This window comes from Xenia sp. Carnegie-2017, unplaced genomic scaffold, assembly GCF_021976095.1.
Source record: "Xenia sp. Carnegie-2017 unplaced genomic scaffold, XeniaSp_v1 HiC_scaffold_14, whole genome shotgun sequence".
Classification (NCBI taxonomy): Eukaryota; Metazoa; Cnidaria; class Anthozoa; order Malacalcyonacea; family Xeniidae; genus Xenia; species Xenia sp. Carnegie-2017.
This window is the reverse complement of record NW_025813447.1, coordinates 10,301,468-10,325,614: the sequence shown is the minus strand read 5'-3', so window position 1 is coordinate 10,325,614 and position 24,147 is coordinate 10,301,468. Positions and strand designations below refer to the sequence as shown.

The following is a 24,147-nucleotide window of genomic DNA, read 5'->3' as shown; positions in this document are numbered from 1 at the left end:
GTAAATAAATCAACACCGAACAACTGACAGAGCAAGACCCAAAAGATAGCATGAAAGAATTAACGACATTGACGTTAACTTTTGGGTCTCGTTTATAACGGTTAACCGTAACAAGTCCTTCACAGCTATGTACGTATTTTGGTATTTGTTCACTGTAAAAACAATATCCATTAGGAAACCAACAATGAAATCGTGTTAAAAAACTTACAGAGCATGACCATGCAACTCTTGAGATGGCTAGGCTACCGCTTAACAGTTAATAGATTGTCACTTTGTCGTTTGCAAGAGCTCAAATGCTTTGCTTTGCTGTCTTTTGTCTTCAATTTAAGAATTATTGCTGTGATTAGCGTATTTGTCGTGGTGATTGACAATTGAGTAGTTCTTCAAAGAACAGTTGAACACCAAAATGAGGATATTACATAAAATTAAAATGACACGATGCATTTCGGCAAACTGCAGCATAATTTTATAACTATCTTCATTTCAGTTTTCTACAGTTCTTAAGAACTACTTAAATTGTCGTTCACCATGACAAATATGTTAATCACAGCAAAATTAAAGTTCGTGACCACAATAAAGTCTTTGTTTTGTACAAAAAATGTAATTTCCCTAAAACGTCATTGGAACTCATGCAATTGCCTCAATTCAAATCTGACTTTGCAATATTGTGCAGTCACTTTAAACTCTTCTCATACAGGCTATATACACAGTAATAGATTTCTGAAATGTGATTTCCCTACAACATCATTGGAATTGAATTGCGTTCAAAGCTGACTTTGCAATATTTTGAGAGCAATGAGCTGCCTGAATTACTTATTACTTATTTCCAAAAACAGACGAGTTGTTTTTTATATAGTAACTAACTAATTTGCAACTACTTAAATTGTCGTTCACCGTGACAAATACGTTAATGAGAGCAATATTAAAGCTCGTGACCACAATAACATGATAGATTGATAATTCAGTAATGTTTACGTCAAAATATAATGTGCCGACGTAGGATCGTTTAATTGAGCGATATTATTAACAATGTAAATATTTACGTGTACGCACTCTCCAAAAACTCGTTTCATGTACTACTTAAATAAATATTACAGCATCAACTAATTTCGTTGATAGCGACGACTTTGTCAAATGACATCAATTTTAATTCTTGTGTTTTGATGGATATATATTTCTTTAATGCAAGACTTTTTGTCTTATTTAGATGTCCTTGAAAACATCAAATATACGTGGGTAGTATACATTATGCGCATGGCATTTGGCAAAAAAATCAAGGCAACTAATTAGCATGCAAATTATAAACGTAATATAAAAGTCATATAACAATTGCCAGAGTAGTTAGGAAAAGTTTAAGTCAAGTGTTACATTTCCGTAACAAAGTCGAAAGAAACAGGAAAAAATTTATCAAACAATTTATTTAGAAATACAACTAATAAGAAATGAGGGAAAAGTAGAAGAACAATCCAATGAGTTAAAACTTATCAATTTCACATGTAATAAGTGACTTTATGGTTAACACAATCGATGTTTGTACATTCGATGAATTTTGTACAAGAGATTAATTCAACACGTTTTATGTCAACACATTGCGTAATTCGCTGAAAATCTCTACGTGCTTGACATTAAATTTTTAAGATATATTTTACCTACAACATCGATGAAATTAAATCGACATTAAAACTTCAAATCTAAACATTTATTCATCGAACGACCTCGACTGACTGTAATACTTTGAGAGCATAGAGATGTTAGCAATAGAAAATTACTTCCTCAATCTCAAAGCAAACTAACACATTCCTTAATAACAATTTTATTCTACATCATATATTTCTGTGTTTCAGAAAAAAAACACATCGTACGAATCATATACAAAATCACAGCTCTGCCAAAACTAGCTTAAACTAGCGTACTGTAGTCACGATAACCGGTTTGTTGGCTGCAAGCATTTAAGAAATAGCTCAACTTATCAAGACTGTTATTAATTTAAGATATTCACAACTATAAAACAGTTTTAAATGTTGAGTTTTGATTAATCATCTTCGCTGTCTCAAAGTAATTTTACGCACTTGAAATAAAGTATATTAACCGTTTGTTACAATTACCACATAATTCTTATATGATAATTGCGGTTAACCAACAATTATCATTGTAACATATTTAGAAACTTAGAAAGTATAAAATGCTTCCCTAATGAAAGCATGTGCATTATCAGAATTCATCACATACAAAAGAACAGCTAAGCAGTGAATTAGAAAGACATAGCTATAAGAAATCAGCTGACATGAGAACAGACATTATGGGTGAGCAGAGCATTTATAAAATAGTAAAGATGCGTTAACCTAGTCTCAAGTAAAACTTGCTTTAACTACAGTACTACAGTCAAACGTCTATTTAACTGTTTATCCATGGTGATTGCAACAACAGACATATTCAGGGCAAGGGGAGCGGTAACTTGTTGACTAAAACTAACAAATAATTTTTTTAAAAAATAATCAAATTTACTGTAATCATTCAAAAAATTCGAGTCAAAACGTGTTTGATCTCTGTACATTTACTATATAAATTAAGAGTATGTGTCGGCTTGAAATCGTGTTCAATGTGCATTTGTCGCTGCAGTACATTATGTGAGCTCAGCACGAACAGCACATCAATTGGTTTGTTTTAGATATTGATGAAGAAGTCATAAATATTAAATCACTGTTAAACTATTATTTGCGAAGACGAATTTGTCAAACGACATAGTTCATTTAGATGATGGTGTTTTGGTCGATATTTATGCAAAGAATATTTGTCATCCTTAGGTATCTTTGACAACTTCAAACATACATGGGTATTATGGATGCTGTTCGTTTTTGAAATGAGCGAAAACGTGAATGGGGGAAACAAAGAGTTAGGTAAGACAACAAACGAAGGCTTTAACCATGATAAAATATATAGTGACATATGAAATGATATAGTCAACGTATTCTATACGTCCCCGTTATAGTTCCAGTCCTCAAAGAAGAAGTTGTCTCAATTTATAATGAAAACTTCACTGACATTCCCAAGGACAGGGAGCCCTATTATGTTCAAGCTCAACGATGTGTCATGGAAAAAGATAAAATTCCTAAATGTGCATATTGTTGGCCCCAGCCAAATACGACGATAGAAGTCAAGATTGTCGTTCTTGATTTAAAAAACGACAGAAAATTTTACAAATATATTGTATATAATCACACTTCTTGTTACATGAGTACAAACTTAACAGCCTTGAACTTTCATCAACACAAGAATATATCTTCAAACGAAAGTAAGGACTTCTGAATTTGATTAAAATCTAAACTTAAATCTAAACTTGAAACGCTTTTCCTTTTGTTTTCTTCAGTTAACGAAACAGAATTTACAACAAAAGTAAAATACAATCCACCAAATGTGAGAACATGTAATGACTATTGCAAGCATCCACAACCTCGTTTTCATCTACACAGTGAATATACAAAGGTTGTTTTAGATTATCTCTTTATCCCATTCACTCAATGCTTGCCTGGTTGCAAAGCAACAAAAAATAAGAACATCAAAACACAAACCCATATGGTTCAACCAAGTTTGAAGCCATTGAAGAACATAAATCTTGCAATCTCTGGAACAAAAAGTCCATAAAGTCCACCTTCTAGTAGCAGACGCAGAGATCCAGGTAAAAATTTTCAATTATGATGGAAAGAATTAGCCAAAAGCGTAATGTGTGTAATTAGACGAGTACAACTTTTGAGAACAATTGCAAAATAATCATATTTTACGATTTGCTTCATGATCTTATTTCCATAAAATTTCTACAGAAAGTCGACCCCTCGTGCTAAATAACGGATTATTTGTCTACATCACATCACCCAGAATGATGTTAGTTGCCTTCATTCTCTCGACTGTCCTCATCTCAATACTCATTCTGGACTGTAATCTGTGTCATCGCAAGAAAGGAATGATGTATTCTATAAAAAGTTGTGGAAAGAATGAAGAGTGTGAAGACTGCGTAAGAAGACAGCAAACTATGATAGAAATGGTTTAAGTATCAGTAGTTTTTTGTGTCACACTTCTGCTTGGAATAAGACATGAACAAATGAAGCAGAATGAAACGATTATTAGAAAACTTGTATAAAGAAAAAAAACTTTTAGAATTTATGCTACGTTCGCACGAATATCTTGTCAATTACGATATTAATCGAATAAGTGTACTTTAAATTTCTGTTACAGTGATATAAAAGACAAATTATGAATATGAAGATTCAGAGCAATATAGCTTGTGTACACCTGGATGAATGGGCTTTGAAAGAAAATAAACTAAACACCTTTCGTGGAGACTAATGCCTGGAGTCTTAATGTTGAGTAAATGTTGAGTACATATTTTTGGTAAATGGAAACTTCTGCATTCTCGCACATTTTCCATCGTGACACGAAGATGCTGTGGATACAAGTATTAGCTTAAGGATAGAGAAATTAGAGCTTTTCTGTCCTTTTACTATATATTTACAAGTTTCCAAACATATTAGATGCAAGTGCATTGGTAAAATTATATTCATTAGAAATTCCAAACCAATAGTATTTTTGAACGTACTTTTCGAATATAAAATCGAATTGAGCTATATAACTTTATTTTGCCGAACGCTGAATCCGCTAATGATTAAAAAACAAATTTTGTCGGCAAAATATTTGGGAATTCAACATACATAGACGTTGTCCGCCGTGCAGACAAGGATGACCTTATTACGAAAACTCTATATACAAAGAGATATTGAAAACAATGACGCAAAAAAAAGTCATTTGCAGCAAGACGTGCGTGACTGACAATGTACGTACTGTATAAAAGTACCTATTTTACAAAGTGTCTATAGTTAAATTTGCTTATGAGTATAAAGTGAACGGACTGAAGAAAAAACAAAAGGTAGTCATTATATAATCTTAAAATATTTCGTCTAGTTCTCTCGTGGTTATTTAGAAGTCATTCGTGTCTCTAAATAACCATAACTCTACACACCATAAGGAAAGCATTGTAAGATTTAATAACATATCTTTTAATAAGTATAAAGTTTTCGGTGGCTGACTTTAATAGGGTTGTCTATAATAAAGTATTTTATTGAACATTAATATGTTAAGAATTTCAACAGTTCGTTTCTGTGATGTTGTAGTGATTTGTGTGTATTTCAAAAGGAATCCCCACCTATGTTAGTCAACGGTTTCTTTTTGTTTAATCAATGTTTTGGTAAAATAAATAAGGGATTAATAACCAGGACAAGCAGACATTTTTAAGTAAAACAAAATCAAACGAATTCTGAAAACAGACATCTCGTTTTCTTGATATTCAAGATGATACAAGAGTTTTAGACAACAGATTGTGTAATATTTTGTCTTTATTCCAAAGACATCATCAGACTAATAGGGGATGGATAAATAGTCTTCTTCATTTTCAATTATTAATATTACGTATACATTTACACATTATGTCATCAGATAAGTAAATACGAAAGTATACATACACATAACTATACAAAATTTGCATCTACAGCAAAAGATTATCTCAAAAGATATAACGACAAATTCATCTTGGTTTAGAGTAAAATTTGACGACTCTACTAAAATATTTGTCTGTTTAGCTCGCTTGCCTTTGTGAGTACAAAGTCGAGGAAAAAACGTTTGGCAAGATATAGCATATGACATTTAACGCGCATAGGTGTAGTTAGAGCATGAGTCAGTACAGACAATTTCGTCATCGCCTGTTTAAGCGTACTACGCATACAATTGTAATTGCTGTAATTTCATCAGCGATACATTCCAACTGATTTCATACATTTCAACTGATTTCATACATTCGGATTTCAACTGATTTCATACATTTCAACTGATTTCATACATTCGGATTTCAACTGATTTCATACATTACAACTGATTTCATACAATCGGATTCCAACTGATTTTATACATTACAACTGATTTCATACATTCGATTCCAACTGATTTTATACATTACAACTGATTTCATACATTCAGATTCCAACTGATTTTATACATTACAATGATTTACAACACTACCTATTCATATATAGTTGTAGTTGTTGTAATTCAGGTGATACTTACTAGTATCAAATTTGATCATTTATCGTACAAGAATTCGAAAGTAAAGATGAATTGCCATCGCCGATAATCGTTCACGTAAATTTCTTATGTTGTAAATGTTGTAAAGTTAGACAAGTTCAACTTTTGAACAGCTCCGATTTGTCTGCGATTAAATTACAACAATTACAACGCGCGTTTACTTATAGTTGTAATTGCTGCAAACGTTCATCACCGATCGAATTACAATAATTACAACTATATGTGAACTAGGCTTTATGGTAAAGTTGGTGCTGACAGACGAAAAACGTTTTCCTGCAGTTTCGTTTAAATCATGCACTCTTTATGACATTATCAATTAAGGAAGTTCGCAAATTTTTATTCTTTTAGCAGCTCAAGAGATAATTGTTTAATTCTATACATGTGTTAAGAGTATCTTTGTATAAGTCAAGCTTGAATTAATATCTACGATAACATAACTAGATTTCTATTTTCAAGTTCTTATGTATCGAATGTAGTGTGGAATCTCTGAGACTGTTACAGTAGCATTCCGATCGTTCACACGAAATCTTGGACGAAAATATTCAAAATTTAAAATATTTTACGAGTAAAGCTAAACTATCTTTTCAAAGCATTTCTATAATGCCAGAGACAAATTTATCTTCTAATATGGTTTGAATTACTGAACGAGAATACCATAGACGCTCACGAAACACAAAGCAAAAAATATTTGCTCGTATGTGTCCTTATAATAACCCAGCATGACAGCAGTCGTGGGCGAATATATTATTTTCATTGTCTGTAATGTACAGGTCAATGTATCAAAGACATAATGCAATAAATAACTAAAATAAGCAATGATATCGGAACATTAAAAAGGAAAACCATCGAGTATTTCTGTGTGATCTGATTAGTTACATGGAAAACTTTACTTTAGTAAAATACAAAACTTCTTCTGACAGCAAGCGATCAAAAGGAGACTACTCCGTCTATTATTCGGCAAACGACAAAATGAATATCAAATGCTTATGAACAGACATGAAAACCAGGCCGTATCCACAAATTGTCGTTCACCAAGACAAATGCGTTAATAAGAGCAATATTAAAGTTTGTGACCACAATAAAGTCTTTGTTTTATAAAAAAATGTAATTTCCCTAAAACGTCATTGGAACTCATGCAATTGCCTCAATTCAAATCTGACTTTGCAATATTGTAGTCACTTTAAACTCTTTCATACAGGCTATATAGACAGTAATAGATTTCTGAAATGTGATTTCCTACAACATCATTGGAATTGAATTGCGTTCAAAGCTGACTTTGCAATATTTTGAGAATGTGCTGCCTGAATTACTTTTACTTATTTCCAAAACAGACGAGTTGTTTTCTTTATAGTAACTGACTAATTTGCAATTCTATATAGCTATCAAATAATTTTATGTTCTCATCTTGTGGGCATCCACTGAAGAAGGTTTTAAAAGCCTTTTTCCTCGTAAACCAGAATATTAAGACCAAAGGAATGATCAAGTCAGTTGGCAGATCATCATTTCAAGAGCTTTCCTTTTCAGTCATAAGTTTATGGATTAGGCTGACTATTATAACAAAGAACGTCCAATTAGATTAGAAAAGTAAATTTAGTAAAGTCAAAAGAACCAGTTGAAACTTTGGTTACCTTTCATGCACGAGAATGAGTTTATATAACTGCGTTTTCTTTTCTTTGATTGTGGACTAAATCAAGCATGAATAGACTACTTTAAGTACAAAGAGTAAATAGATAAGATCTTGGATAATAACTGAACCAAATGCAATAATGACCAAATCAATTCAAGTGTTTTAGGGAACAAACAACTTTTTATTTGCAAAGGTAGTGGCAAGAAAATTGTTATTTTTGTAGATAAAACGTTTGTTACTTGCACCGCAATTAACGTAGCCGATATTCCGCCTTATGTGCGGCGTATCAGTGGCGTGCGTCACGAAGCCAGAGTAGGGCCCTGGGACCAATGGGAAAATACTGGCCCTTCTTAAAAAATATTAGCTATTAGGCAACAGAAAATTATTTCATAAGAATCATAACTATCTTCTCCTTTCTCTTTTGAGTTATAAATATAATATTTTCCTTCATAAATTATTTAATTATATGTTTAAAAGATAGTTATTTTGAGTTTCATTGAAGTTGATTTAAATTTTATATAAATGGTTGGTCATTAAATAAATAGATCAGTAGCTAAATCATTGCTAATTTTATGCTGATTACCAAAGAATAACACGTGCAAAATGTTAATATGGCGGACGATTTTTAAATTCTTTCCAATTCAAAAATAAAGCAAAGGATTAGACCGTTTTCGCCCTCAACGAATTAATAAATGACACACAAGAATGACGCCGAATCATCAAACAAATTTAACTTTGTTGCATTTTTAAAACGTTGTATAAAACGTCAAACTCACTTGTCCTGTCTCGCATTGAAGGTGAAAAAGTCGTTTAACTGTATCAATTCTGAAGAGCTAGACAGTATTTTGACTGAATTGATTAGTGATAAATGACTTAGGAATGTATCTATAATTTGCCAATCACAACAAATGATAACCACAAGCTAGTTAATAATTATTAATTATGTCGCGTATTATTCATTATTTGCATGTGTTATAGTAATCAATAAACCTTTCGTTGCTTTTTAAATTGATAATAAGCTGAAGTTTTTATATTGCAGGAGATTATATTTTAGGAATGAAAAAAAATAGTGAAAAGCACTTTCTAGCCAAAGTGAATTAAAAAAAATTAATGCTTGTTTTAATGCAAATTGCCGCCACTAAAACGTTACAATCGGGAACAACTGAATACATGAGTATCCTCTCCATCCCCTCCCCAATTTACTGTTCTGTCGACGGTCCTGCTTTCACGTATTAAACTTGATATCCAAGGATAGTGCAAAGTGTTAAAATATGCTCTCATATTCTTCCTGTAATTAGCAAATAATTAAGTCAAGTGTAACGAAGGAAAAACACTTGGAAAACAGTTAAACTATCCAAACGATACAATTTGAAACGATTAATTTTTTAAAGACGAAAACTAGAAAAGTGAAAGCCAACCCGTATAAACAACAAGGACGAGAAAGAAGGCAAGCTTTGTTTCAGGTGAAATAATGCCATGTAAAAATCTTTTGAATAACGTCGCTTTCTCGGTCTTTACTGAGAAATATCAGAACTTTGTCTTTTTCTACAAATCTCGACCTACGGGCTCGGTCTGTACAAGAAGACATCAGTCCGATATTTCTCCGAAAAGACCTTGCGCTCAGTTATTAAGGGCTTAATATTGTAACTGGATTTCAGGGAAATTACATCGGGATTTCGGGGTGACTATGGTTGAATTCGAGGGAGCTAGTTAAGTAGCAGAATTTTGGGCTCATACAATTATTTTACTCGCACGCCCTATTTAAATCTCACCTTGTCTTGAAGCGAAAGAAACAGTTGGGGTTACCCAGATAATATGCAAACAATGGCAGCAAATATATTAGATAATCACAGCGAATATATAAATGACTCTTTTCAGTATAGAGTCACTCATTATTCAAAATATGAAGACTATAGACTAAAAACAGTCGATATGTAAAAGAAAACCTCAAAACGCAGCAACAGCTGTGATATATACTCAATACACAGTTATCATCGTATCAAACATTTAAATGTCAGTACACTTTCACGATACTTAAAATTTATCTTTATATTCGGTACCTTCTTTAAGTTACAGCATTCTTTATTAACCTCTTCTACAAAACGCTTTCAAAGCCTCGGTAAAAGTACATTACTTACACGTTTGTAATTGAAAACAGCAGCGTGCTTCTGTGTCCCATCCTCGTCATTATTGAAACCCAAAATGAAGCATTCGACTGCATGGCGTAAACTTTAATTATTGTACTCACAGATTACCAATAGGCGAATTATCAAAGTCATTGTATCTCTTAATTCTCAAGTGAAGGTAATTATTGTTTAGCAATGCTAGAGAGCATGAACACTTCTGCTTTATACAATACATATGCATAAAGAATTGCTAATGAGTTCAATAGAATTATTAATATGAAATTCAGCAGTATTATTCTATTGAAATGCTGTCACTGTTTGCTTATTGGTGGGTTGTAACCATCCTCCTGAGAGTAAGAGAACAATGGAAAGCTGGCGATGTTGGATGAAATTAGCATTGTAAATAAGGAAAATCCTTTGTTAAAATCATCCAACATGGCGACTAAGACGTAGCTTGCAACCCAAGAATTGCTTTGATTACCCTACGTTTTAACTTTCCTTCACTTTTGATGAATTTGAGACATGCACTCCTATATATATAGAGAGCATGAAAAAATACTGAAAAGTATATTGGTGAGTAAAGGCAGTTATTTTTAAAAATAATTTTAGTATCGAGTAGGATTTTCTGCATGCTGTTGTTAATACGACTTGATCCTTTCTTACATCGCAAAAAAAGTTACTAAACTTATCAATATTAATATTAAAGAATGCAAAAGTCGACCCTACCTCAGAAATGTATTTTATTTCACATACAGAACAACTCCTCACAAAAAAGGTGTTACGACAATTGCTCTGCATGACGATGGCAATGAATGGTGCATCGCAACCGCTGATAGAGATGGAGTCATTAATATTTGGAATTAAACGTTTGGAAATAAGATATTTCGTTCAAGCAACAATATCTGGAATGAAACCACGAAACATCTAGGAGTGAAAAATAATCTCGGAATAAGATTATGAACATGCTTAACTTTATGAAGGCTAAAAATCACTAATGGCTGCTTCTTAGCATACACATATAGTAATTGATGTAACTCTAATATGCATGGCATAATTTGACCTTTCAAGTATAGTTTTATTTGTTGCGTTGTAACGTTACATAAGTTGAAAGAAATAGGAAAAAAGTTATTAAAATATTTATTTCGAATACAACAAAAAACGAATGAAGAAAAAGTAGAAGAACAATCCAATCAATTAAAACTTACCTGTTTCAACACTGATAAGTGACTCTCAAACATTCGTCGTAACTTCAATATTTTACGAGATAGGATCTGCACATGCGCGAAGGTATTTCTACACTATTCCTGCGTACCCCGAGAAAGGCCTATCGCAAATGATCTCGGGGTCTGATGGGCGGAAGCTTTTTACGTATTTGCATCCCCATGTAGGATAGCGAGGGGCTGAAATATCCACCGAAACGTTAACATGCAGCGTTCTAGTGCCTTACGCTTAAGAAGGTATCGGAAAGCATGGACTGAATACGTGGTTTTTTCTTTTGAATTTTATATTTGGTTTATCTCATAAAAGAAACTAGAACATTCAAGGATACTGCAAAGGTTCAAAATACTTCTGCGTCATTGACTTAGAATTTAAACCAACTCTAAACATGTTTATACGTTTTTTACATGTTACCTTTTACAATGTAACTTCCTCATGACTCTCTCGTGACGAGCGAGAGCCTTCTCTTAAAATATAACTTTCTCATCGTGAATAAAAGCATCCATGTGCTTCATGAAAAAAAGGGATTATCTACTTTTTTATAACAGTTTTTACAAAGATAACTTTTAAAAAGCCAAGCAATTTGTATCCTCTAAATTGAACCTCGCTTTCAATCCTTATGTTATAAAATTTTGATTTATTTTGGATAGTAAATTTCTTTTTACTTTACAATATTTTCATGATTCAATCTAGAAAGGAACTTCTCTTCTCGAGCAATTTTGCGATTTAACAGAACACTTGTCTGATTCAAATAAATTCTTTTGATCGCATAGAGATAGCCGTCCAATTTATTATGTACCTAAGCGTATATAAAGCTTTTTCAAATCACGTACAAAATTTCTTTCACATGACCAAATTACCGTCTATTTAAACGATGTATGTAATAAAAAGTTACCTTCACAACTGTAGCAGACCCTCCTGTCATTAACTTCCCAAATGTTATGCAGCACAACTGTAACTTTGACGACAAACTGCATAGAACAACTCTTGAACACTGTTCTCGATTACTGTAAATAATCATTACGAAATGTTGATTAAATATTCTGAAGTAATTATCTATGAAATAAATTTACTTAGATGATGCAAATTATTTTTTGATTCGGGGAAGTGATGTGCCATAGGAAGCAGAGATGATGAGTCAGCACGGGCGACGAGTTAGTAATATAAGTAATTAACAATTTAACAGTTGCACGTAGCACATGTCGTCATAGAGCAAGAAATGTCACTCAACTGTTATTGGCTAGTTTCAGTACATTTAGTCGCAAATAGCAATGTACTACAAATTATGTAACAACAACGTAAAATTCAGTAAGAGTGAAAAATTCTCTGATAAATTGTCTGCGAAAAATTTCATACGTTTCCCTCCTCGCTATATGATGAAGTATAATTGTAGAAATTGGAAAACTCAAAAGCCTTCTCGTGGCTTAGCAGATTAGCTCTAACTTTAAAACGGCTTAAGTTGAAGACGAAACGTCGACAGTAATCACCCTTACCATTACTTTCCCGATGGCCGTGTTGAAAAATCATAGCTGCGTCTGTCATGCTTATTATAAAAAGCTGACGTCAGTCAGAGTTAAGATGACTCTGAAGATGACTACCGCTAAGGTTGTCGAAACGTCAGTCTACATCAATAGCAACAGTCCTTCTAAGGACTCTACTAACCTGGACGATCTTCATCCACAAACATGTTACGATACTCCCGGGGTTAAACCATTTACTTTATTACTGTTTTGTGTTAGTGACCTGTCATTTTTTTAGTGAAACTTGCCGACATTGTGAAAATATTAGCCTGTTAAGACCAATACATACGTGGAAGACACGTGATATCAATGACTATCGCACACGTGATGACAAACATTGCATACAGCTGTGAATCGAGGAAAATATTTGGATAAATCGATTGTAAAAAAAGCGTTGAGTGATTTCTAGGCAGCCGATGATGTATAAACAATTGACAAGCGTGAAATCGTCAGCTTGCAACGTACCACTTATGTCACAGGTCATAAAATTGCCGTGTTTTTCCTAACTATTTTTAATTGCATTATTGCCTCCGTGGAGAATATTAATTAGGTGTACGCACTCTTCAAAAACTCGTTTCATGTACTACTTAAATAAATATTACAGCATCAACTAATTTCGTTGATAGCGACGACTTTGTCAAATGACATCAATTTTAATTCTTGTGTTTTGATGGATATATATTTCTTTAATGCAAGACTTTTTGTCTTATTTAGATGTCCTTGAAAACATCAAATATACGTGGGTAGTATACATTATGCGCATGGCATTTGGCAAAAATATCAAGGCAACTAATTAGCATGCGAATTATATACGTAATATAAAAGTCATATAACAATTGCCAGAGTAGTTAGGAAAAGTTTAAGTCAAGTGTTACATTTCCGTAACAAAGTCGAAAGAAACAGGAAAAAATTTATCCAACAATTTATTTAGAAATACAACTAATAAGAAATGAGGAAAAGTAGAAGAACAATCCAATGAGTTAAAACTTATAAATTTCACCTGTAATAAGTGACTTTATGGTTAACACACTTGATGTTTGTACATTCGATGAATTTTTGCAAGAGATTAATTTAACACATTTTATGTCAACACATTGCGTAATTCGCTGAAAATCTCTACGTGCTTGACATTAAATTTTTAAGATATATTTTACCTACAACATCGATGAAATTAAATCGACATTAAAACTTCAAATCTAAACATTTATTCATCGAACGACCTCGACTGACTGTAGTACTTTGAGAGCATAGAGATGTTAGCAATAGAAAATTACTTCCTCAATCTCAAAGCAAACTAACACATTCCTTAATAACAATTTTATTCTACATCATATATTTCTGTGTTTCAGAAAAAAAACACATCGTACGAATCATATACAAAATCACAGCTCTGCCAAAACTAGCTTAAACTAGCGTACTGTAGTCACGATAACCGGTTTGTTGGCTGCAAGCATTTAAGAAATAGCTCAACTTATCAAGACTGTTATTAATTTAAGATATTCACAACTATTAAACAGTTTTAAATGTTGAGTTTTGATTAATCATCTTCGATGTCTCAAAGTAATTTTACACACTTTAAATAAAGTATATTTACCATTTGTTACAATTACCACATAGTTCTTATATGATAATTGCGGTTAACCAACATTTCGCATTGTAACATAATTAGAAACTTAGAAAGTATAAAATGCTTCCCTAATAAAAGCATCTGCATTATCAGAATTCATCACATGCAAAAGAACAGCTAAGCAGTGAATTAGAAAGACATAGCTATAAGAAATCAGCTGACATGAGAACAGACATTATGGGTGAGCAGAGCATTTATAAAAATATAAAGATGCGTTAACCTAGTCTCAAGTAAAACTTGCTTTAACTACAGTACTACAGTCAAACGTCTATTTAACTGTTTATCCATGGTGATTGCAACAACAGACATATTCAGGGCAAGGGGAGCGGTAACTTGTTGACTAAAACTAACAAATAATTTTTTTAAAAAATAATCAAATTTATTGTAATCATTCAAAAAATTCGAATCAAAACATGTTTGATTTCTGTACATTTACTATATAAGTTAAGAGTATGTGTTGGCTTGAAATCGTCTTCAATGTGCATTTGTCGCTGCAGTACATTATGTGAGCTCAGCACGAACAACACATCAATTGGTTTGTTTTAGATATTGATGAAGAAGTCATAAATATTAAATCACCGTTAAACTATTAGTTGCGAAGACAAATTTGTCAAACGACATAGTTCATTTAGATGATGGTGTTTCGGTAGATATTTATGCAAAGAATATTTGTCATCCTTAGGTATCTTTGAGAACTTCAATACATGGGTATTATGGATGCTGTTCGTTTTTGAAATGAGCGAAAACGTGAATGGGGGAAACAATGAGTTAGGTAAGACAACAAACGAAGGCTTTAACCATAATAAAATATAAAGTGACATATGAAATGATATAGTCAACGTATTCTATACGTCCCCGTTATAGTTCCAGTCCTCAAAGAAGAAGTTGTCTCAATTTATAATGAAAACTTCACTGACATTCCAAGGACAGGGAGCCATATTATGTTAAAGTTCAACGATGTGTCATGGACCTAAATGTGCATATTGTTGGCCCCAGCCAAATACGACGATAGAAGTCGAGATTGTCGTTCTTGATTTAAAAACGACAGAAAATTTTACAAATATATTGTATATAATCACACTTTTGTTACATGAGTACAAACTTAACAGCCTTGAACTTTCATCAACACAAGAATCTATCTTCAAACGAAAGTAAGGACTTCTGAATTTGATTAAAATCTAAACTTAAATCTAAACTTGAAACGCTTTTCCTTTTGTTTTCTTCAGTTAACGAGACAGAATTTACAACAAAAGTAAAATACAATCCACCAAATGTGAGAACATGTAATGACTATTGCAAGCATCCACAACCTCGCTTTCATCTGCACAGTGAATATAGAAAGGTTGTTTTAAATTATCTCTTTATCCCATTCACTCAATGCTTGCCTGGTTGCAAAGCAACAAAAAACACAACGAACATCAAAACACAAACCCTAGATGGTTCAACCCTGTTCGAAGTCATTAATGAACATAAATCTTGCAATCTCTGGAACAAAAAAGTCCATAAAAGTCTACCTTATCGTAGCAGACGCAGTGATCCAGGTAAAAAATTTTCAATTATGATTGAAAAAATTAACCAAAAAGCGTAATGAGTGTAATAAGACGAGTACAACTTTTAAGAAAAATCGAAAAATAATCATGTTTTACGATTTGCTTCATGATCTTATTTCCATAAAATTTCTCTACAGAAAGTCGACCCCAGGTGCTAAATAACGGATTATTTGTTTACATCACATCACCCAGAATGATGTTAGTTGCCTTCATTCTCTCGACTGTCCTCATCTCAATACTCATTTTGGACTGTAATCTGTGTCATCGTAAGAAAGGAATAATGTATTCTATAAAAGTTGTGGAAAGAATGAAGAGTGTGAAGACTGCGTAAGAAGACAGCAAACTATGATAGAAATGGTTTAAGTATCAGTAGTTTTTGTGTCACACTTCTGCTTGGAATAAGACATGAACAAATGAAGCAGAATGAAACGATTATTAGAAAACTTGTATAAAGAAAAAAACTTTTAGAATTTATGCTACGTTCGCACGAATATCTTGTCAATTACGATATTAATCGAATAAGTGTACTTTAAATTTCTGTTACAGTGATATAAAAGACAAATTATGAATATGAAGATTCAGAGCAATATAGCTTGTGTACACCTGGATGAATGGGCTTTGAAAGAAAATAAACTAAACACCTTTCGTGGAGACTAATGCCTGGAGTCTTAATGTTGAGTAAATGTTGAGTACATATTTTTGGTAAATGGAAACTTCTGCATTCTCGCACATTTTCCATCGTGACACGAAGATGCTGTGGATACAAGTATTAGCTTAAGGATAGAGAAATTAGAGCTTTTTTGTCCTTTTACTATATATTTACAAGTTTCCAAACATATTAGATGCAAGTGCATTGGTAAAATTATATTCATTAGAAATTCCAAACCAATAGTGTTTTTGAAGGTATTTTTCGAATATAAAATTGAATCGAGCTATATAACTTTATTTTGCCGAACGCTGAATCCGCTAATGATTAAAAAAGAAATTTTGTCGGCAAAATATTTGGGAATTCAACATACATATACGTTGTCCGCCGTGCAGACAAGGATGACCTTATTACGAAAACTCTATATACAAAGAGATATTGAAAACAATGACGCAAAAAAAGTCATTTGCAGCAAGACGTGCGTGACTGACAATGTACGTACTGTATAAAAGTACCTATTTTACAAAGTGTCTATAGTTAAATTTGCTTATGAGTGTAAAGTGAACGGACTGAAGAAAAAACAAAAGGTAGTCATTATATAATCTTAAAATATTTCGTCTAGTTCTCTCGTGGTTATTTAGAAGTCATTCGTGTCTCTAAATAACCATAACTCTACACACCATAAGGAAAGCATTGTAAGATTTAATAACATATCTTTTAATAAGTATAAAGTTTTCGGTGGCTGACTTTAATAGGGTTGTCTATAATAAAGTATTTTATTGAACATTAATATGTTAAGAATTTCAACAGTTCGTTTCTGTGATGTTGTAGTGATTTGTGTGTATTTCAAAGGAATCCCCACCTATGTTAGTAAACGGTTTCTTTTGTTTAATCAATGTTTTGGTAAAATAAATAAGGGATTAATAACCAGGACAAGCAGACATTTTAAGTAAAACAAAATCAAACGAATTCTGAAAACAGACATCTCGTTTTCTTGATATTCAAGATGATACAAGAGTTTTAGACAACAGATTGTGTAATATTTTGTCTTTATTCCAAAGACATCATCAGACTAATAGGGGATGGATAAATAGTCTTCTTCATTTTCAATTATTAATATTACGTATACATTTACACATTATGTCATCAGATAAGTAAATACGAAAGTATACATACACATAACTATACAAAATTTGCATCTACAGCAAAAGATTATCTCGGGAAGATATAACGACAAATTCATCTTGGTTTAGAGTAAAATTTGACGACTCTACTAAAATATTTGTCTGTTTAGCTCGCTTGCCTTTGTGAGTACAAAGTCGAGCAAAAAACGTTTGGCAAGGTATAGCATATGACATTTAATGCGCATAGGTGTAGTTAGAGCATGAGTCAGTACAGACAATTTCGTCATCGCCTGTTTAAGCGTACTACGCATACAATTGTAATTGCTGTAATTTCATCAGCGATACATTCCAACTGATTTCATACATTTCAACTGATTTCATACATTCGGATTTCAACTGATTTCATACATTTCAACTGATTTCATACATTCGGATTTCAACTGATTTCATACATTACAACTGATTTCATACATTACAACTGATTTCATACAATCGGATTCCAACTGATTTTATACATTACAACTGATTTCATACATTCATTCCAACTGATTTTATACATTACAACTGATTTCATACATTCGATTCCAACTGATTTCATACATTACAACTGATTTCATACATTCGGATTCCAACTGATTTTATACATTACAACTGATTTCATACATTCGGATTCCAACTGATTTTATACATTACAACTGATTTCATACATTCGGATTCCAACTGATTTTATACATTGCAAATGATTTACAACACTACCTATTCATATATAGTTGTAGTTGTTGTAATTCAGGTGATACTTACTAGTATCAAATTTGATCATTTATCGTACAAGAATTCGAAAGTAAAGATGAATTGCCATCGCCGATAATCGTTCACGTGTAAATTTCTTATGTTGTAAATGTTGTAAAAGTTAGACAAGTTCAACTTTTACAACAGCTGCCGATTTGTCTGCGATTAAATTACAACAATTACAACGCGCGTTTACTTATAGTTGTAATTGCTGCAAACGTTCATCACCGATCGAATTACAACAATTACAACTATATATGAACTAGGCTTTATGGTAAAGTTGGTGCTGACAGACGAAAAACGTTTTTCTGCAGTTTCTTTTACATCATGCACTCTTTATCACACTATCTATTAAGAAAGTTCACAAATTTTTATTCTTTTAGCAGCTCAAGAGATAATTGTTTAATTCTATACATGTGTTAAGAGTATCTTTGTATAAGTCAAGCTTGAATTAATATCTACGATAACATAACTAGATTTCTATTTTCAAGTTCTTATGTATCGAATGTAGTGTGGAATCTCTGAGACTGTTACAGTAGCATTCCGATCGTTCACACGAAATCTTGGACGAAAATATTCAAAATTTAAAATATTTTACGAGTAAAGCTAAACTATCTTTTCAAAGCATTTCTATAATGCCAGAGACAAATTTATCTTCTAATATGGTTTGAATTACTGAACGAGAATACCATAGACGCTCACGAAACACAAAGCAAAAAATATTTGCTCGTATGTGTCCTTATAATAACCCAGCATGACAGCAGTCGTGGGCGAATATATTATTTTCATTGTCTGTAATGTACAGGTCAATGCATATCAAAGACATACTGCAATAAATAACTAAAATAAGCAATGATATCGGAACATTAAAAAGGGAAAACCCATCGAGTATTTCTGTGTAGATCTGATTAGTTACATGGAAAACTTTACTTTAGTAAAATACAAAACTTCTTCTGACAGCAAGCGGTCAAAAGGAGACTACTCCGTCTATTATTCGGCAAACGACAAAATGAATATCAAATGCTTATGAACAGACATGAAAACCAGGCCGTATGCACAAATTGTCGTTCACCAAGACAAATACGTTAATAAGAGCAATATTAAAGTTCGTGACCACAATAAAGTCTTTGTTTTATAAAAAAAATGTAATTTCCCTAAAACGTCATTGGAACTCATGCAATTGCCTCAATTCAAATCTGACTTTGCAATATTGTGCAGTCACTTTAAACTCTTTCCATACAGGCTATATAGACAGTAATAGATTTCTGAAATGTGATTTCCCTACAACATCATTGGAATTGAATTGCGTTCAAAGCTGACTTTGCAATATTTCGAGAGCAATGTGCTGCCTGAATTACTTATTACTTATTTCCAAAAACAGACGAGTTGTTTTCTTTATAGTAACTGACTAATTTGCAATTCTATATAGCTATCAAATAATTTTATGTTCTCGAACAAGTCATGGAGTTCATTTTTTGAATAAAGAATGCAAAATTGTCAAAAAAATAATACATACCCAATCGTTTTTAGCTGTAAAAATGACGACAATGATATAAATGTACCTTTAAAATTTTGTAACACGCAAAGAGTTAAATGGATATATAGCCACCGTAGCACACCATAACCCATGACAAACAAAAATTATCAAAATCTACAACAAGCGCTACAATGCGTGTTTGCTCTTCCTATTTTAAAAATATAGCCACGTAAAGAATTTGACACATCTTTGTTGCCCAGCAATCAAAAAAGAAAAATTTACCGCGGAATTTGCCAGAAGCAAATCAACAATTACATCTCAATCAAATAGCTATGTAACTTGGCATTTCGACAATTCATTCTACCTGTAAATTCTTCCCATTTCATATTACTCACAAAACATGATAAATTGATAATTCAGTAATGTTTACGTCAAAATATAATGTGCCGACGTAGGATCGTTTAATTGAGTGATATTATTAACAATGTAAATATTTACTTTTTGTTAGGTTTTGTGATGTAGCCATTATCTTTTTTAATATAATTTGACTTACACCAACAAATGTTACAGATAACTATACGATCACATCTAATGTTCAACGTCTTCTATTTTACAATGATTTAACTACTTCTATTTATACAAAATTTACGTAAGATTGTTTTGGGTTCTTGTAACAAATATGGTTTATTGACGTCAACGGAAAACTACTAGGAACTATAAAAAATATTGTCTTGATAACATTATAAGTATCTCTTAAAGTGCTTATCTCACAATTTTTTTTTTCGAATTTTCGTATTGCTTCTTCAAAAGTAATCTAAAACTTATATTACAATTTTTTCATGCGCTGCATTGTTTTCGAATTATTATTGATCAAATATGAAATTTGACAGAAAAAGTTGATAATTGGCATAGGGCCTGGATCAAGTCTCTGTGACGTAACTTAAGGAACAAGTCAAGGGCTAGTTGTTATCAACGATTAGATGGCGGAGTTGAATTCTGATTCGGAAAGCTCTCATAGTTCGCAATGTGATTCGGAGTATGATTATATTCCCGGTTATGTCATCGAGGACGAAACAAGGAACATTAATGACCAGGAATATAATATAATAGATGAAAATCACGGCGAGTCCGAGTCCTATCTATACGCTGATGAACCAATGGCCGAACAAGCATGGTATGAAGACTACGTGGAAAAGTCAAATGAACATAAAAGCAACTTGAAATGCTACAAAAAGACTTGATCACACAGTTGAGTTGAGTTCTTGGTGAGTAATAAAGTTTCTAATTTCAATTCAACTTATGAAATGTATTTCAATTCAGGTTTCAAGTTATGAAATATAGACATAAACGAGCAATTATCTATTCAAGATTACCATCGCTTTTTTTTACTTTTGGGCAAAAAATTGTTAAAAGATGCTCGATTACAATTTTTTAATGTGATTTTCTTTATTGATCAGGTGCAAGTGTGGTTTTTGTCAAGTTACACTTCTTCAGAATCCTCAAGAGGCCTGGTGCTGCCAAGAACTTAAGCCTGTAGCTGAAAGCTTAACACACCAGTCGGTTCTGGCAGATCTGTCATCTATTCCATGTTGTGTCACTCTACACCCAGGTTTCAAACCAGTTTGTTTGGAAAAGTGGTCGCTAAAAATGGCTGCTAGGAAATACAAAACCAAAGAACAAAGACGATACAAAGAAACAGGATCTGAAAACATGTATGATAGCATATTATGTTATTTCCCAGTATTTAAGTACATTTTAGTGTTATGACATATTAGTAACGATTTGGCTTTATATTCAGGTTTTTACGATGTGTTGCATACAGAGAATTCACATCTATGATTTATGGATGCTTAGGAGAAGAAAGAAGACCATTACCAGCATGTGCATACCATGCAATAAGATCAAAATTTAATGATAAAAAGTTGGAATTTAGAGGGTATGAAGAAAATGAAATAAATGAGTGAAGTGAAAATTAAGTTTTCCTATTTTTTGGGCAATCTCCCACATGTTTGTGAACTTTCATTGGCTTCTTGCATGTCAAACATTTTGGCTGACTTTTTTCTTTTGAAACTGCCACATTTGACTGACAGCTGAATGGCACACTGGTAGCTGCTGGAATGAAACAAAAACATTTTTATTATTTAAAATGATTTTCAAACCATGTTTAGCTACAACATGTTATATAATCATTATTAATTACCTGGAATTGAGGGGGGACATCATTGACCACAATGCATTTTCGACGGACATGTTTTAGTAGCACCTCAGATCTGGTTTGCTTTTGCAACATGACATTCATTGGTGGTGGGGACATTTCTTTCAAAAGATTTTGTGAATTTGATAATGCGTCTTTGTCTTTTATTGACAACATCACTCTCAAATAATTCATCCACATACTCTAAAAAGAAATTATTGTCGTATTCAATACTATGAAATGAAGCAAAGCAACACATTTAGCAACAACTTACCAAATTTGGGCTTAACTCTGACATCCCTCGCAGTTCCTTCACCATTTTTAAACTTTGGATACACCACATTTATTTGGGAACTGCCATCATTCTTCATCTTTACATCACGCCTTAAGTTGTTGTTGAAGTGGATGGATGCCAAAATGTGTCTAAAACAATAAAGACTTGTGGAAGTTGCAAAACAACTAACATTGTCATATAGGAAATTTTCGCCCACCTGCTATACATTCCAACATAGGAATAATGAATCATTTTTGGAGCAAAATGATTCAGGACAGAATGGAATCCTTCCAAACAACTTGTTTGAGCAACTGGTGAAGCCTGTTGAATTGACTTCATCAGCTGTGGGTGTAACAATTTAGCACAAAGCTTTTCATGAGCAACTGAACCTTAAACATTACAACAAAGAATGATGATAAACTGTTAGGGAAGTTATCTTTAAATAATGCCTTCACAAACCTTCTAACAAATATTCCCTTGGTTGAATATCAGGGCCATGAAAACAACTTGAAAACAGTGGATCATCCAAATTGGTGTGCTTGTCTACTATGTGACTCAGGAAAGATTTGAACTTTGCCCAAATTACTTTGCCATCACAATAACAAACAGCCGAATACTTAGTCGGTGTCCATCGAGCGCGTTTTCTTGCAACAAAATTCACCCAGATTTTACGTCTTCGCTTCGTTTCAGGACGCTCATCACCGTAAAATGGTATACGGTGAAGAGAAATTCCTTCCGCAGAATTTGCTCGGTTTGAACAGCCGAAAACTGCACATCTATCAGGCAATTTGATGCAGAGTCGTAGTAGATGAAGTAGAAATTATAGCAAAAATCACACTTCAGAAAAACTTCCTGTCCTTATGTTACGTCACATACTTCTCGATTCAGGCTCTCATCAAGCAAATTGAACGCGCAGCAATTTTCTCCATTATTGCCGATTTTGAGAAAAGAAACGCATTTATCTCATAAACGAAGCGATCAATCAGAAAATTGTAAAATAACTTTTACAATAATTTTTTTACCTCAATCAGAAAATTCAAAAAAAAAAATTGTGAGATAAGCACTTTAACATTAGTCATCTAATTACTTACACTTGAATTAATCACGGGAGGAATATGAGCGCATATCTTAACACTGTTTAAGCAAGTTGAGTGAAGGATAGGCCAGCCTGACCATAGTGCAGGATATGAAAGAATAATAAGATAATAATTATGCTATGGGCCCACGCTTTCGATTATTCTTTATGATTTGAATTTTACAATAACTTAATTAAGTGAAGGAAAAAATGGTTAAAGAGAAATCTTAACATTTTAAGTGCCAGTTTATAATTTAATACCGACATAAAATACTTCAATTTAAAACTGGTTGATTACAAAGTTTTGATGAGGCATCTTCAATGGTTCAGGGATGAATAACCATTGATTGTATAGTAAATAAACAATTAAATGAGAGTACCTACATAATGGTTACATATGAATGACATTCCGTTCAAATATATTCATAGTACTTATCAAAATATAGGATGTCTTTGAAGACCCTTTTCCATCTCAATTGTGGTTAAAAATCTTAAATTTTTGAGGTTTATAAAACCATGCTATTGAAATTAGAGAGTATAAAAGTCTTTTCAGAACTCATTATTTATAAAAGTGAAGCTAAGTTATGAATTATAAGAGAGATATTGTACAAGATATCTTTGAGAAATCAGCTTGTAAAAACAGAACAAATGGGTGAGCAATGCATGTTTTTTAATGATGGAGAAAATGCATCAATTTAGTCTTCAAAAACTTACTTAATCATTATCTTATAAGAAAGTTAAAGATACTTTCATTTGTGATGACAAATTTGTTTG

General features: G+C 32.6%; 3 protein-coding genes and 3 long non-coding RNA genes across 6 annotated transcripts; 3 read left to right on the top strand and 3 right to left on the bottom strand.

Moving 5' to 3' along the window:
- The first annotated feature begins 3,645 nt into the window (after positions 1–3,645).
- Positions 3,646–3,948, top strand: LOC124435639. Its single transcript, XR_006945115.1, has 2 exons — positions 3,646–3,676; positions 3,819–3,948. It is a non-coding gene; the product is annotated as an uncharacterized LOC124435639 (long non-coding RNA).
- A 3,623-nt stretch (positions 3,949–7,571) lies between these two features.
- On the bottom strand, positions 7,572–10,095 carry LOC124435612. Its single transcript, XR_006945088.1, has 3 exons — positions 9,892–10,095; positions 7,755–7,810; positions 7,572–7,674 (listed from the first exon to the last, which is right to left on the bottom strand). It is a non-coding gene; the product is annotated as an uncharacterized LOC124435612 (long non-coding RNA).
- A 1,361-nt stretch (positions 10,096–11,456) lies between these two features.
- Positions 11,457–12,164, bottom strand: LOC124435623. Its single transcript, XR_006945099.1, has 2 exons — positions 11,993–12,164; positions 11,457–11,896 (listed from the first exon to the last, which is right to left on the bottom strand). It is a non-coding gene; the product is annotated as an uncharacterized LOC124435623 (long non-coding RNA).
- A 3,170-nt stretch (positions 12,165–15,334) lies between these two features.
- LOC124435243 lies at positions 15,335–16,125 on the top strand. Its single transcript, XM_046985183.1, has 3 exons — positions 15,335–15,395; positions 15,471–15,785; positions 15,932–16,125. Exons 1-3 carry the CDS (start codon positions 15,335–15,337, stop codon positions 16,123–16,125), a joined length of 570 nt encoding a protein of 189 aa, XP_046841139.1.
- Positions 16,126–20,810: 4,685 nt separating this feature from the next.
- Positions 20,811–21,794, top strand: LOC124435242. The gene is made up of 4 exons (XM_046985182.1): positions 20,811–20,956; positions 21,066–21,095; positions 21,288–21,542; positions 21,629–21,794. The coding sequence occupies exons 1-4, from the start codon at positions 20,811–20,813 to the stop codon at positions 21,792–21,794; spliced, it is 597 nt and encodes a 198-aa protein (XP_046841138.1).
- LOC124435584 lies at positions 21,755–22,510 on the bottom strand. The gene is made up of 3 exons (XM_046985593.1): positions 22,299–22,510; positions 22,031–22,228; positions 21,755–21,942 (listed from the first exon to the last, which is right to left on the bottom strand). The coding sequence occupies exons 1-3, from the start codon at positions 22,365–22,367 to the stop codon at positions 21,868–21,870; spliced, it is 342 nt and encodes a 113-aa protein (XP_046841549.1). The 5' UTR covers positions 22,368–22,510; the 3' UTR covers positions 21,755–21,867.
- Between the last annotated feature and the right edge of the window lie 1,637 nt (positions 22,511–24,147).

Bases quoted from the DNA above. Each gene is read 5' to 3' on its own strand.
- LOC124435243 (XM_046985183.1), top strand. From the start codon at position 15,335: ATGAGTACAAACTTAACAGCCTTGAACTTTCATCAACACAAGAATCTA. The intron at 15,396-15,470 runs GTAAGGACTTCT...TGTTTTCTTCAG, and splicing joins GAATCTATCTTCAAACGAAA to TTAACGAGACAGAATTTACA. The intron at 15,786-15,931 runs GTAAAAAATTTT...ATTTCTCTACAG, and splicing joins TAGCAGACGCAGTGATCCAG to AAAGTCGACCCCAGGTGCTA.
- LOC124435242 (XM_046985182.1), top strand. From the start codon at position 20,811: ATGGCGGAGTTGAATTCTGATTCGGAAAGCTCTCATAGTTCGCAATGT. The intron at 20,957-21,065 runs GTCCGAGTCCTA...TGCTACAAAAAG, and splicing joins ATAGATGAAAATCACGGCGA to ACTTGATCACACAGTTGAGT. The intron at 21,096-21,287 runs GTGAGTAATAAA...TTTATTGATCAG, and splicing joins ACAGTTGAGTTGAGTTCTTG to GTGCAAGTGTGGTTTTTGTC.
- LOC124435584 (XM_046985593.1), bottom strand. From the start codon at position 22,367: ATGTGGTGTATCCAAAGTTTAAAAATGGTGAAGGAACTGCGAGGGATG. The intron at 22,229-22,298 runs GTAAGTTGTTGC...ATTTCTTTTTAG, and splicing joins CAGAGTTAAGCCCAAATTTG to AGTATGTGGATGAATTATTT. The intron at 21,943-22,030 runs GTAATTAATAAT...GTTTCATTCCAG, and splicing joins ATGTCCCCCCTCAATTCCAG to CAGCTACCAGTGTGCCATTC.